The 12,275-nt window shown below is 40.6% G+C and overlaps 2 protein-coding genes across 2 annotated transcripts; one reads left to right on the top strand and one right to left on the bottom strand.

Annotated features, from left to right (window-relative positions):
* Positions 1-5,818: 5,818 nt before the first annotated feature.
* LOC116730905 (uncharacterized) lies at positions 5,819-8,289 on the bottom strand. Its single transcript, XM_032580467.1, has 2 exons — positions 7,566-8,289; positions 5,819-6,670 (listed from the first exon to the last, which is right to left on the bottom strand). The coding sequence occupies exons 1-2, from the start codon at positions 8,280-8,282 to the stop codon at positions 6,050-6,052; spliced, it is 1,338 nt and encodes a 445-aa protein (XP_032436358.1). The 5' UTR covers positions 8,283-8,289; the 3' UTR covers positions 5,819-6,049.
* Positions 8,290-10,707: 2,418 nt separating this feature from the next.
* LOC116730956 (gastrula zinc finger protein XlCGF8.2DB-like) lies at positions 10,708-12,157 on the top strand (the record flags this gene model as incomplete). The annotated part of the gene is made up of 2 exons (XM_032580529.1): positions 10,708-11,194; positions 11,279-12,157. Coding segments are annotated over 2 exons (1,173 nt in total), but the record flags the coding sequence as incomplete, so codon positions are not given.
* Between the last annotated feature and the right edge of the window lie 118 nt (positions 12,158-12,275).

Consider the following 12,275-nt stretch of genomic DNA (forward strand, 5'->3'; position numbering starts at 1 on the left):
TACCTCCTAAATTACACGGGGAGGCAGCCATTTTGGGTCAAGGGGCAAATTTTGGCCATTTTTCACTTTTATTCAAGTCAAACTTTAACAAACTCCTCCTATGGATTTCGACCTATTGGCTTCATTCTTGGCCAGGATGCAGGTAATGACTGGGGCTTTAAAAGTTATCAAAACAATTGACTTTTTGTATATGTTCAGGTGGCGTTGTAGATTGGTGAATTTGGCGTACTCGCCAACACAAACAAAACGTTATGACTTTCACTTAAAAGGTCAATTGGCACCAAACTTGGCATGAATGATCCTGGTTGGATCCCTGACAATCCTATGTCTTCATAATCTGACGTCATCTAATATCAAGGTGGAATAACATCCCCACATAAGCGCCCAGGTGCATCAAACTTCATTTGTATCATCACAAACCAGAGCTCATCACATTCACATGGCCAATTAGTGACATCACCACAACCCCTTTCAAAAGGAAGTCAGTGTTTTCCCACTCTTTTTCTTCCCTTTACTCGGCGGTTCATGCAGATTTCAACCTGTGTTTAATGAAGTAGAACAACATGATGGTAAATCCTTCTCTCAACACTGGCTGGCAGCAGCATGTGGATGTGGCTGAATGGTGAATACTAATCCATCGCTGTTTGCACCTTTATCTCCAAATCATACATGCATCATTGTATTTGCACTAAACTTGTTATGATTGACCTTGGTTAACCTCTTAAGAACCCAATGGCATTAAATTGTCATTTCACTCCACTGCGCCCCCTAGGTTATTTCAACAGCTGTATCTCCTTTTTACATGAACCGATTTGCACCAGATTTTTTGTTCATCATCAGGAAGCACTGCTGAACACATGAATGTATAACGGACAGGTGTGGGAACTGTGTGAGAGCGTTGACGGTGGCGCTGATGGAGCTCACGTGGTTTTTGCATTGGTGAAATAAGAACATGTTTAGTTTACATTCAAGGATGTACTTACAGCCTGGCCCTAGCCATACAGGACACAGTCTTTCATCCCTGTTACCTTTTCCCTTTTGGAAGTTACAACAGTAACAACCTGAAGAACTCTTTGATGGAAGAAAACTTTGAACTTAGTGTTCCCTCGCCCGGATGTGGGTCACCGGTGCCCCACTCTGGAGCCAGGCCTGGAGGGGGGGTACAATGGCGAGTGCCTGGTGACTGCGCTTTTATCCATGGATCCCGGCCGGGCTCAGCCCAAAGAGGAGACATGGGTCCCCCCTCCCATGGGCCCATCACCTGTGAGAGGGGCAAAAGGGGTCGGGTGCAGTGTGTGATGGATGCCTGCCGAGGGAGGGAGGGGGCCCTGGCGGTCCGATCCTCAGTTGCAGAAACTGGTTCTTGGGACGTGGAATGTCACCTCTCTGGTGGGGAAGGAGCCGGAGCTAGTGTGTGAGGTTGAGAGGCCACCCTAGGCCACAGTTCGATGATCAACTTTGTCATCCTTTCATCGGATCTGCGGCCGCAGATGCGGCCCATGTCTTGGACACTCGGGTGAAGAGAGGTGCATAGCTGTCCACTGACCACTACCTGGTGGTGAGTTGGCTCCGGTGGTGGGGGAGGATGCCGGTCAGACCTGGCAGGCCCAAACGTGTTGTGAGGGTCTGCTGGGAACGTCTGGTGGAATCCCCTGTGAGTCGGAGCTTTAACTCCCATCTCCAGCAAAGCTTTGAACATGTTCCGGTGGAGATGCGGTACATTGAGTCTGAGTGGACCGTGTTCCATGCCTCCATTGCGGAGGCGGCTTATCGGAGCTGTGGCCGCAAGGCTGTCGGTGTATTTAACAAGTTATTTACTTGTTTAAAATTGTTGACAGTCTTTTTTTTTTTTTTTTTGCTTGTCAAATATGAGATTGCTGTAAAGTCAGAAAAACATGCATTATGCTAGCAAAGTTTTTTGTCTCTCTTCTAAAATGTATAAACTTTCAAATTCATCTATGTTATGAATTCGTACTGTTAAATTCTGTGCTATGTCCTGCAAGCAAGAACAGGTAGAAAGAGACAGCTGAGCTCTCTTCTACAATAATGTGCATTATTGCATAAGATGCTTTTGAAGTGTATTAAACACATACAGTGCCAGTATGTGTTTAATACACATACTGGCACTGTATGTGTATTAAACACATCAAAAACTGATTGATCCAAACAAATGAAAATGTTTCTAACTGAACATTAAAATCAGCCACTGTTTTTCACACAATTAGAAGAAATCTTTTAGAAGAAAAGAAAATCTTCTGAAAAGAAACACTGAGAGTTAAGTTTCTCTTCTAAATATTATGTGTTGACTTACATCAATCACATTAGTTTATGTGATGTACATTTTTCACGAGTTACAAACATGAAATCCTTTAAATTTCGGGTTAGGGTTTACTGCACCCTTCCTAGCAGACACAGTGATTAGACATAAATGTAATTATATTTGTATAAACATAAAATATTGCGGATCTCACCATAAAGGTTTTCTACAGTTTAACAGGTGGTTTCATCAGATTCATTTACCATGACATTTCTCATGTTGCATCTAGTTTAGGACTATATTTCTATATAAACACAAATGCTTTAAATACATAAATCTATTAGTTAACAGTGATACTAGATACTCAGAAAGGTCCCAGGCTACTTTACTCCCTAATAGTTTAATAGAGTGGTACAAATCATTCCCAGAATAAGACAACTCTAAGTAAGCAAAAATAATAATGTTTTTAAGAGTAAGCTGTAGCAGTTTGTATGTGTTCAATTTAAGAATAAGTAAAAAAAAAAGTTGTTTTCTCCTCTGATACATTTTCATTCTTACTATGTCCTATAGTTGTATTTACTTTAATTTCAACAGCGAGGATATGCTAACAAAGGAATCAAGTACCTTAAGTTGCGCTACCCATGTATATTTAATAGGAAGGAATCTGATGGAGGGCTTTTGTGAAAACATGTATATTGGACAGTTAACAGGCTGGAAATTTGAAAAATTTTATAAAAGTTTTTGCTAACCATAATTGTTCCATTCTACATATTCTTCAATCCCTACTGACCTCTTCTAGTCTGAAGAGAAGATACATCCAATTGCAAGCCCACAGTATGCCTGATTTTAGCATTGATGCTACATATAACTCGTTTAGACATGAGTCTTTACACTAATCTACAGTACAGACCAAAAGTTTGGACACACCTTCTAATTCAATGGGTCTTCTTTATTTTCATGACTATTTATAAGGCAAGAAATCCCACTTATTAACCTGACAGGGCACACCTATGAAGTGAAAACCATTTCAGGTGACTACCTCTTGAAGCCCATCAAGAAAATGCAGAGTGTGTGCAAAGCAGTAATCACAGCAAAAGGTTGCTACTTTGAAGAAACTAGAATATAAGGGGTATTTTCAGTTGTTTTAAACTTTTTTGTTCAATGCATATTTCCACATGTGTTATTCATAGTTTTGATGCCTTCAGTGTGAATCTACAATGTCAATAGTCATGAAAATAAAGGAAACTCATTGAATTAAAAGGTGTGTCCAAACTTTTGGTCTGTACTGTATATGGTCTAAAAGTGATCTAAGCTTAGATTTAAAACTTATAAGATGAAAAGTTTCTCTTTAAAACAAAATGACATTGTAACTGATGCGGTTATTTGTAAAATTATATTAACCCGTTCAACTCCACCTATGTAATAGCTTAATGAATAAATAAAAAATAATTACTTTTAAAATTCATTATAAATTAATTTTCATACATTGATTGTTCTTGATTTTAGAAAGTATGGTTGATTATTATTGTCTTCAGTAATTTAGTGTTTCTGTTGTCTTAGTTATATTTTTCTCTGTTCTGCTGCAGCTGTTTTCTATTATAGATCACCATGTTTCTAATGCTGGAACTAATTTAACCTCCACACATAGATATATTATTAGTGTCTTAGAAAGTAAGTAGAACATTTGCCTTTCCTGTGAAAATGTCGTGTTAGTGCTGAATGTTACTGCTGAAAATTGTAGAAACATTTGAGTTCAACTGCAGAACACTTGCTGAAATGAAATGAGTAGAAGCAGCAGAAAAAAGTTAAACAGTGCAAATCTGTCAGCTAAACTGAATAACTTAAAATTACATCCAACATCCCTCCTTAAAACTTTAAATATGGCATAGAAATGCTTACAAAGGTAAAATATAAAGTCATATATTGAATAATTTCAGTATTAAAGAGAGTAATAGCATTTAACCCATCTAGTGCAGTAGAAAGAAACTACAGTATTATTTAAATACCGGTAGAAAATTCAAATAGATAAAACCGTTAAAAGTCATTTACACTCGACCACCAGCACCGCACAATTAAATGAACAAGCCGGTGCTGATCGGCTCTCAATAAGCCACAGGATGGGCGGAACCAGCGGTAACTCCGAACAAAGCAGCAGCGATCATTGTGGATATACGGAAACTATAGGAAAGGTTCTGATCTGGTGGAGTGAAGAAACTGTGAAACATGTTGCGGGATGTAGGAGATACGAATCAGAAGACAATATTAACTTTGGATTTGTGGAAAACTGGAATACTAATATTGTATTTGTTTTATTTAGATAAAGGGGAAGAAAATGTTTTACGTCTTTCAAAGAGAACTGGCACTGTATGAGAAATCTTTAGATGTGATGATCGTAAGATCCACAAGGTGGCGGTAATGCAATGACATGAATGAACGACAGTCATAAAATCCCAAAGAAGAAGAAGAAGAAGACAAAGAAAATGGCGCATGGTCTGTTTTGTTGAATGTTCGACTGTTTCTCTAAACGAGTTTATCAACGAGCCGTTAACTGCTGCTGAAGAAACATTCACAGAGTTTAAAGAAATCATCGTCAAGTCGGAGGAAGAGATGGATGATCATCGCAGACTGCTGGATTTCTCCCGGAGGCCCCAGATAATCTTACACCGAATAGGTAGGAACCACCAGCGTTTGGATGCAGGTTAAGGTCTAAATGTCTGCACCTTTCTGTATGAGGATCATTTTAGTAAATGTTCTTTTCCCGTATAAATGTTTTGTTAACCGGTAAATGAACGCAGGAATCACAATTACGCTGTGAAAATGGCTCATTGATGTAGAAATAAAATGACCTTTTATGGCTTTTCCTCCTTTAACTAATCAAACTTACTTTTGAAAACAGGAGAAATGTGAACAATGCAGCGCAAGGTTAGTAAAGCAAACAGCATGAAACAATAATAGTGTGTTAGTAGCTGTAAAATGTAATAATTTGTAATAAATAAATTGTAGTGGCGATTGTTTGTCAAACCAAACATCCTATAAAAGTTCAGTCAACAAGCCACTGCTGCACTGAGGTGATGCTTCGTACGAAGGTAAAAGAAGTTCAATGTCCAAAAAACTTGAAGATTGCTTTTATAGTTTATTTTTTCCAGTTTGACAAGCAAATAACAAAGATCAAACTTTACATTAGTGATGTGTTGAGTAATGAAGCGGGTAAGACAGAGAACTCACCTAAACCTGAGCAGTTAAAGTTTTTATTTTTTAGTAATAAATCGTTGTCCCTGGTGACATAGCGAGTAACAAGCCAATCACAACCCTCTTTTCTATTTGTTTCTAGTTTTCTTTTAGATCCAGCCATTGTTTCATACAACCAGATTAATCAGAATTTATGTATCAGAATCACAAACATTTTAAACTTGTTTATTCATTGTAAAGCTTCATGTTGTTTTCACGTTGCCTATTTTACATATATTGTCCAGTTGATGTCACAGTAGAGCAAATGAAGCACCGCGGTGCATCGGCTCTTTTTTTTTTTTTCTTTCGAAAAAATTTTATTGTTACTATAAACATTTAAAAAACATTACATTGTTGCAATTATTCAGAAACTTTTAAAAACTTACAAAATCATCAGTTCAAACTAAAAGAAGCTAAGAACAAGAGTATAAAACACAAAATCTCTGTGTGTTAAAAGTTGAACAGGACCGGGGTGACTCCCTCCCAAGTCCGGAGCCGCCCCGTCCTTCCAAACAGCGCTGGTGCTCAGAGGGGATCCCGCCCTGAAGCTCCTTCCCTCCTGCCTCACCCGGAGAGCCAGGCCGCCGCTGCTTGGACCTCTGTTCGTGGAGCGCCGGCTCCTTCGTCCACGGAGGCGCAGGCGATTCTTCTTTGTGGCTGTGTCCTTGGCGCGCCACCTGCAGCCCTTGGTGTTCCTCTTTTTGCTGCTGCCATCCGGATCACAGCCACGGGGGGCATCTGCCTGCGCCTGCTCACCAGCAAGTTTCTGGAGGTCCAAATGGCGTCTTTGATGGTGGCTGGGGTGAGCCACCTCTCAGCGAAGTCTTTTTTAGTCATTTTCAGCTGGCTCACCCCGTACAGCACTAGCTGTACATGAAGGACCTCCCTTGCTGGCAAGTGTGGGAATTGCAAGGAGCCGGTTTTCGCCCACAGGTCCACAGCAGCGCTGCACTCCCACAGCAGGTGCCTCACCGACTCCGGCGCGCCACAACCGGGTCGGGGGCAGATGGACGTTGCAGACATGCCTCGGGAGTGCATAACGGCTCTGACCGGCAGGATCCCACGAGCCACCATCCATGACAGGTCCTGGAGTCTGTTTGGAAGGACGGGACGGCTCACGTTGCGCCAAACGGTGGAGGCGTCTCCATACAGGAGGCCGCGCACTGGAGTCACTGGTTCCCGGTCCTGCACAACAGAAATGATAAAACGATGGTTAAAATCTTGTTCTCCTCTCCTTCCAGTCCAAAATGTTCTAAAAATTTCCGAATAAAAGCATATGCAAAAGAAAGGTTAAAAGCTACTGGGGTTCTAAAATCTCTTTTTATCATTTTTTAATTTTCTGTTTCTTTTTCTGTCTAAAAAGTCATGCCTATCGTGTTTGTCATTAAAGCCATAAATATTTAAGAGGTTAAAATCCTGTCCGTTAAAAGTCAGATTTGCTAAAAGTGCTCCTCCCTCTCTCACCACGGTGCTCCCCTTCACCAAGATATGCGGGTTGTTTATTAAAATGGCCACGCCGTCATTTTTATTTTCATTGGAGCCGCTCCATATAGACGGCCGTGGCCACAAGTCCTGCCACCGGGTGTAGTTCTTTAAAAACGGGAGTGAACATTCTTGTAGTAAAAACACATCTGACTGTACGGAGCTTAAAAAGGATAAAACACTCTGGGCTCTAACTCGCGACTTCACACTTCTAACATTGATGGTTGAGAAGGTGAGAGTCATGAGTATGATGGCTAAAATCAAGTACGACATTTTGAAAGATTAAAAACAAGATAATACTAATTTAAACCCATGTTAAAAAACGGGCGGTCATTAAAACAAGGCGGGTTCAGAGACTGTCCTGTGAACAGAGCTCTTCCTTCCCACATGGTGGTGCAGGTCGGGTTGGAGCTCCATTCCCCCTTCGGGCTCTCGGTGTCGGCCGTCTTTCTAAAGCCGTTACCTTGTTTGGGTCCTCCGGGGTTGATTGGTGAGCAAAATCTAGGAACGAGACCTCATTTGATGAGCCAGCGAGGAAGGCTCTGGATTCCTCTCCGAAAGAACCGAAGAGTTCCTCGAGCCTTCCTCTCTTCCCTACCTTGGGGGTAAGGTCGGGAGGTGACTCAGATGCCGGCCTCTTGGCCAGCTGGGCGTCGGGGAGGGGGGCATCATCGCTGCTGTCAGTCTGTTCTTCCTCAGAGTCCGAGCTAGCTCCGCCTTCGGTTAGCATCTCCCCCCCCTCACTGGATGTTTCGGTCTGGGGGGGGGCTTCCTTCCCCTCCCCGCTTCCCGCCCTCTCCTCTCCTCCAATCAGAGGACCTGGCGGGAGATTTGAAATTTCCGACCCAGCTGCGTCCACTTGCTCATTAGCCGTTTCCGTTGGCGTCTCTTTTCCTTTTTTCAATTTGTTTGCAAACGACTTTGGACAGTCTCTGAACAAATGATCCTGTCCACCACACAAATTACATTTCCGCCCGTTCGTACATTCATCAAAAGTGTGTCCCACTTCTCGACATTTACCACAGAAAACTTTCTCACAAGTTTCGGCCAGATGACCATGCTCGCCGCACTTCCGGCACAGTTTGGGTTGGCCTTGATAGTGAATGTAGCCTCTGTTCTCCCCCAGGACTATCATTGAGGGGAGATGCTTCAGGCCCTGGAAGCCTTGGGGGTCTTCCCATTGTTTAATGGGGACCCGCCAAGCACAGTTCCAGATGCCGTCCACATCCCGCACCTTCATAGCCTGGCCTCTCACAGTGCAGTATCTACCCAGCCACATACAGATGTCTTCAGCACTGACAGTCTCATTGAACATCCTGACAATCACCATTTTCAGGGAGTTGTCAGTCAGTTTCTCGACGTCAAATACTGAAAACTGGGTCTTAGCATTTTCAAACCGTGTCCAAAAATCCTTGAGAAGTGCGGCAGAGCAAAAACTTACATCATATCCCTTATTGAAAGGCAGGGTAAGGATACAATTCAGGTCATCTGGCCGAAACTTCAGCACCTGTTGAATAAGCTTCCTGGAAAAGTCCAATCTTGTTACTCTATTTTCGTCTTCTTTTTCTCTAAATAAAAATCGAACACTGTGGTGCCTCCGCATGCCGGCATGGCTAGCCGCCATGGTGGAGGCACCACCAGTTAAAGGTTTAAAACCTTTACTAAAACCAATAAATAGTTAAGAAACACCAATAAATACAAATAAAAGGTAAAAGATATTTTCCACTACTTAGTGGTCAATATCTTAACCGGGGACAAAATTTACTGAACCTCTAAATCAGTGGTAACAGCCAAGTCACAAAGACTACCGCTATCACCACCCAAAGGAGGGGACCGCTGTCTGAGCCAAAAGGCCGAGAAGCGATCTCGCTGATGCGCTGATACATCATTGAGTCTGTTAAACATAAAGCTGAGTGGAACGGTCGACCGCTCCAAGATGGCCGCCTTAAATCTCTTCAGTAACAATAGGCAAGAGCGGTCCATGAGGCGTTTAATTATAGTTTATGGGGAAAAAGGGCACAATGACTATGGGCAAAGGTGCATTCATGGGCCGAATATGAGTGGGAATTTACAGTTTCTTTATTTTTACGCCGTTTTCAACTAATACACCAAACAGTTACATAAATAAAAGAAGTTCAATGTCCAAACAACTTGAAAATTGCTTTTATAGTTTATTTTTTTCCAGTTTGACAAGCAAATAACAAAGATCAAATTTTTCATTAGTGATGTGTTGAGTAATGAAGCGGGTAAGACAGAGAACTCACCTAAACCTGAGCAGTTAAAGTTTTTATTTTTAAATAATAAATCGTTGTCCCTGGTGACATAGCGAGTAACAAGCCAATCACAACCCTCTTTTCTATTTGTTTCTAGTTTTCTTTTTGATCCAGCCATTGTTTCATACAACCAGATTAATCAGAATTTATGTATCAGAATCACAAACATTTTAAACTTGTTTATTCATTGTAAAGCTTCATGTTGTTTTCACGTTGCCTATTTTACATATATTGTCCAGTTGATGTCACAGTAGAGCAAATGAAGCACCGCGGTGCATCGGCTCATGAGTCGAATGATTGGATGGAGTTCCTCAAGGCTTCATGAAGCTGCATCTCACCATCACTACTTTTCATTGTTTCCTCTCCTGCTCTGGTCAAAACCCACAGGCCCAACCCAGTGCATGCTGGTCCTATACCAGTCCCTATACTTACAGAAAAGGGACCCACAGTTCTTAATGTCTAACTTAGAAAAGTTAATAACAAAGGAACAAAAACTAAACAGCTATTAACCTACAAATTAACTCATGTTTATAAATAAACCATAAAGATATAAAGTGAACTAAAGTAAAATTTCAATATAATTCAAAGTAATAAAAATAAATAGTATCTTGAAATAATACAATTTGCAGGTAAATATTAACAATAATCCCTACTACAATTAATTTTGTAATAAAATATTTTTTTTCATATCCGTTAATTTGAGAATTCCCCAAATGTCAGCTGGATATATCGACTGATCTGTATCTCTGTCTACGCTCTTGAATTGTCAATTGTTTTTTTTTATTCATTTCTGTCTTGAAAGATGAACAATTACTCGTATTTATTTCAGAAAAGGTAGCAATTACTCTTTCTCTGTTTTCTTCTCCAGATTCCCTGAAGTGTAACGTTTATAACCAGGAGAGGAGATCCACTCTGGACCAGGAGGAGTTAGAACCTGTGCAGGTGAAACAAGAACAGGAAGAGCCAGAAGATCATCAGATAAAAGAAGAGCAGGAGGATCTAAAACACCAGCAGATAAAAGTGGAAGAGAAAGAAGTTTACTGCAGTCAGGGTGAAGAACAGATTGAATTAAAACAGGAGACTGATACCTGCATGGTGGTTCCTGTTGATGAGCAAACAGACCACACTGAATCAGAACCAAACAGGAACCAAGACATCTTCCAGGAAGCTGCTGAAGCTGAGAACCAAAATCAGGAAAGAAGAAAACCTTTCTCATGTGTCATCTGTAACAAGCGTTTGTCTTTCAAATCTGTTTTTGATATTCACATGAGAACTCATACGGGTCAAAAGCCGTTTTCATGTGTGACCTGTGGAAAATATTTTAGTCAAAAACAGGATTTAACTCGGCACATGATGATTCACACTGGTGAAAAGCCGTTTTCATGTGTGAACTGTGAAAAAAGTTTTAGTCAAAAACAGGATTTAACTCGGCACATGATGATTCACACTGGTGAAAAGTCTTTTTCATGTGTGAACTGTGGAAAAAGTTTTCGTCGTAAACCGCATTTATCTCAGCACATGATGATTCACACTGGTGAAAAGCCGTTTTCATGTGTGACCTGTGGAAAGAGTTTTAGTCAAAAACATGTTTTAACTCAGCACATGATGATTCACACAGGTGAAAAGCCGTTTTCATGTGTGAATTGTGGAAAAAGTTTTGGTTATAAACCGACTTTAACTAAGCATATGATGATTCACACTGGTGAAAAGCCGTTTTCATGTGTGACCTGTGGAAAAAGTTTTATTCGAAAACGGGATTTAACTCTGCACATGAGGATTCACACAGGTGAAAAGCCGTTTTCATGTGTGAACTGTGGAAAAAGTTTTATTCGAAAACGGGTTTTAACTCTGCACATGAGGATTCACACTGGTGAAAAGCCGTTTTCATGTGGAAATTGTGGAAAAAGTTTTTGTCAAAAACAACATTTAATTCGGCACATGAGGATTCACACTGGTGAAAAGCCGTTTTCATGTGTGACCTGTGGAAAGAGTTTTAGTGAAGAACAAGTTTTAACTCGGCACATGATGATTCACACAGGTGAAAAGCCGTTTTCATGTGTGAACTGTGGAAAAAGTTTTAGTCGAAAACTGCATTTAACTAGACACATGAGAACTCATACAGGTGAAAAGCCATTTTCATGTGTGACCTGTGGGAAAACTTTAAGTCGAAATGATGAGTTAACTCAGCACATGATGATTCACACTGGTGAAAAGCCGTTTTCATGTGTGAACTGTGGAAAAAGTTTTGTTTATAAACCGACCTTAACTAAGCATATGATGATTCACACTGGTGAAAAGCCGTTTTCATGTGTGACCTGTGGAAAAAGTTTTAGGCATAAATCAGCTTTAACTCAGCACATGATGATTCACACAGGTGAAAAGCCGTTTTCATGTGTGAACTGTGGAAAAAGTTTTGTTTATAAACCGACCTTAACTAAGCATATGATGATTCACACTGGTGAAAAGCCGTTTTCATGTGTGAACTGTGGAAAAAGTTTTGTTTATAAACCGACCTTAACTAAGCATATGATGATTCACACTGGTGAAAAGCCGTTTTCATGTGTGACCTGTGGAAAAAGTTTTAGGCATAAATCAGCTTTAACTCAGCACATGATGATTCACACAGGTGAAAAGCCGTTTTCATGTGTGACCTGTTTAAAAAGTTTTAGTCATAAACATAGTTTAACTAAGCACATGACGCGTCACACAGTTGAAAAGCTGTAGAAGTATGTTCCATAAATGTCCTGTGTTGTATTTGTTAAATGTGATCATTTTGATCTTCACATTTGGATACTTAGAGATGTTCAACCATGACACATTATCCTTCATTGATGTTTTATTTTTCTGGTATATTCTGTATCAAAAAACAATAATGATAAACTGTATGTTATTGTATTAACTTACTGTTTATGTCAAACTGTATGTTGTGTGTGTACAACATGAAGAGCAGAGGGCTCAGCACACAGCCCTGAGGAGTGCCAGTACTGATGCTGATAGATGAAGAGGCTTGGGGGCCCACTGACTAATTCATGCAT

The sequence above is a fragment of the Xiphophorus hellerii genome, chromosome 13, assembly GCF_003331165.1.
Source record: "Xiphophorus hellerii strain 12219 chromosome 13, Xiphophorus_hellerii-4.1, whole genome shotgun sequence".
Lineage (NCBI taxonomy): Eukaryota > Metazoa > Chordata > Actinopteri > Cyprinodontiformes > Poeciliidae > Xiphophorus > Xiphophorus hellerii.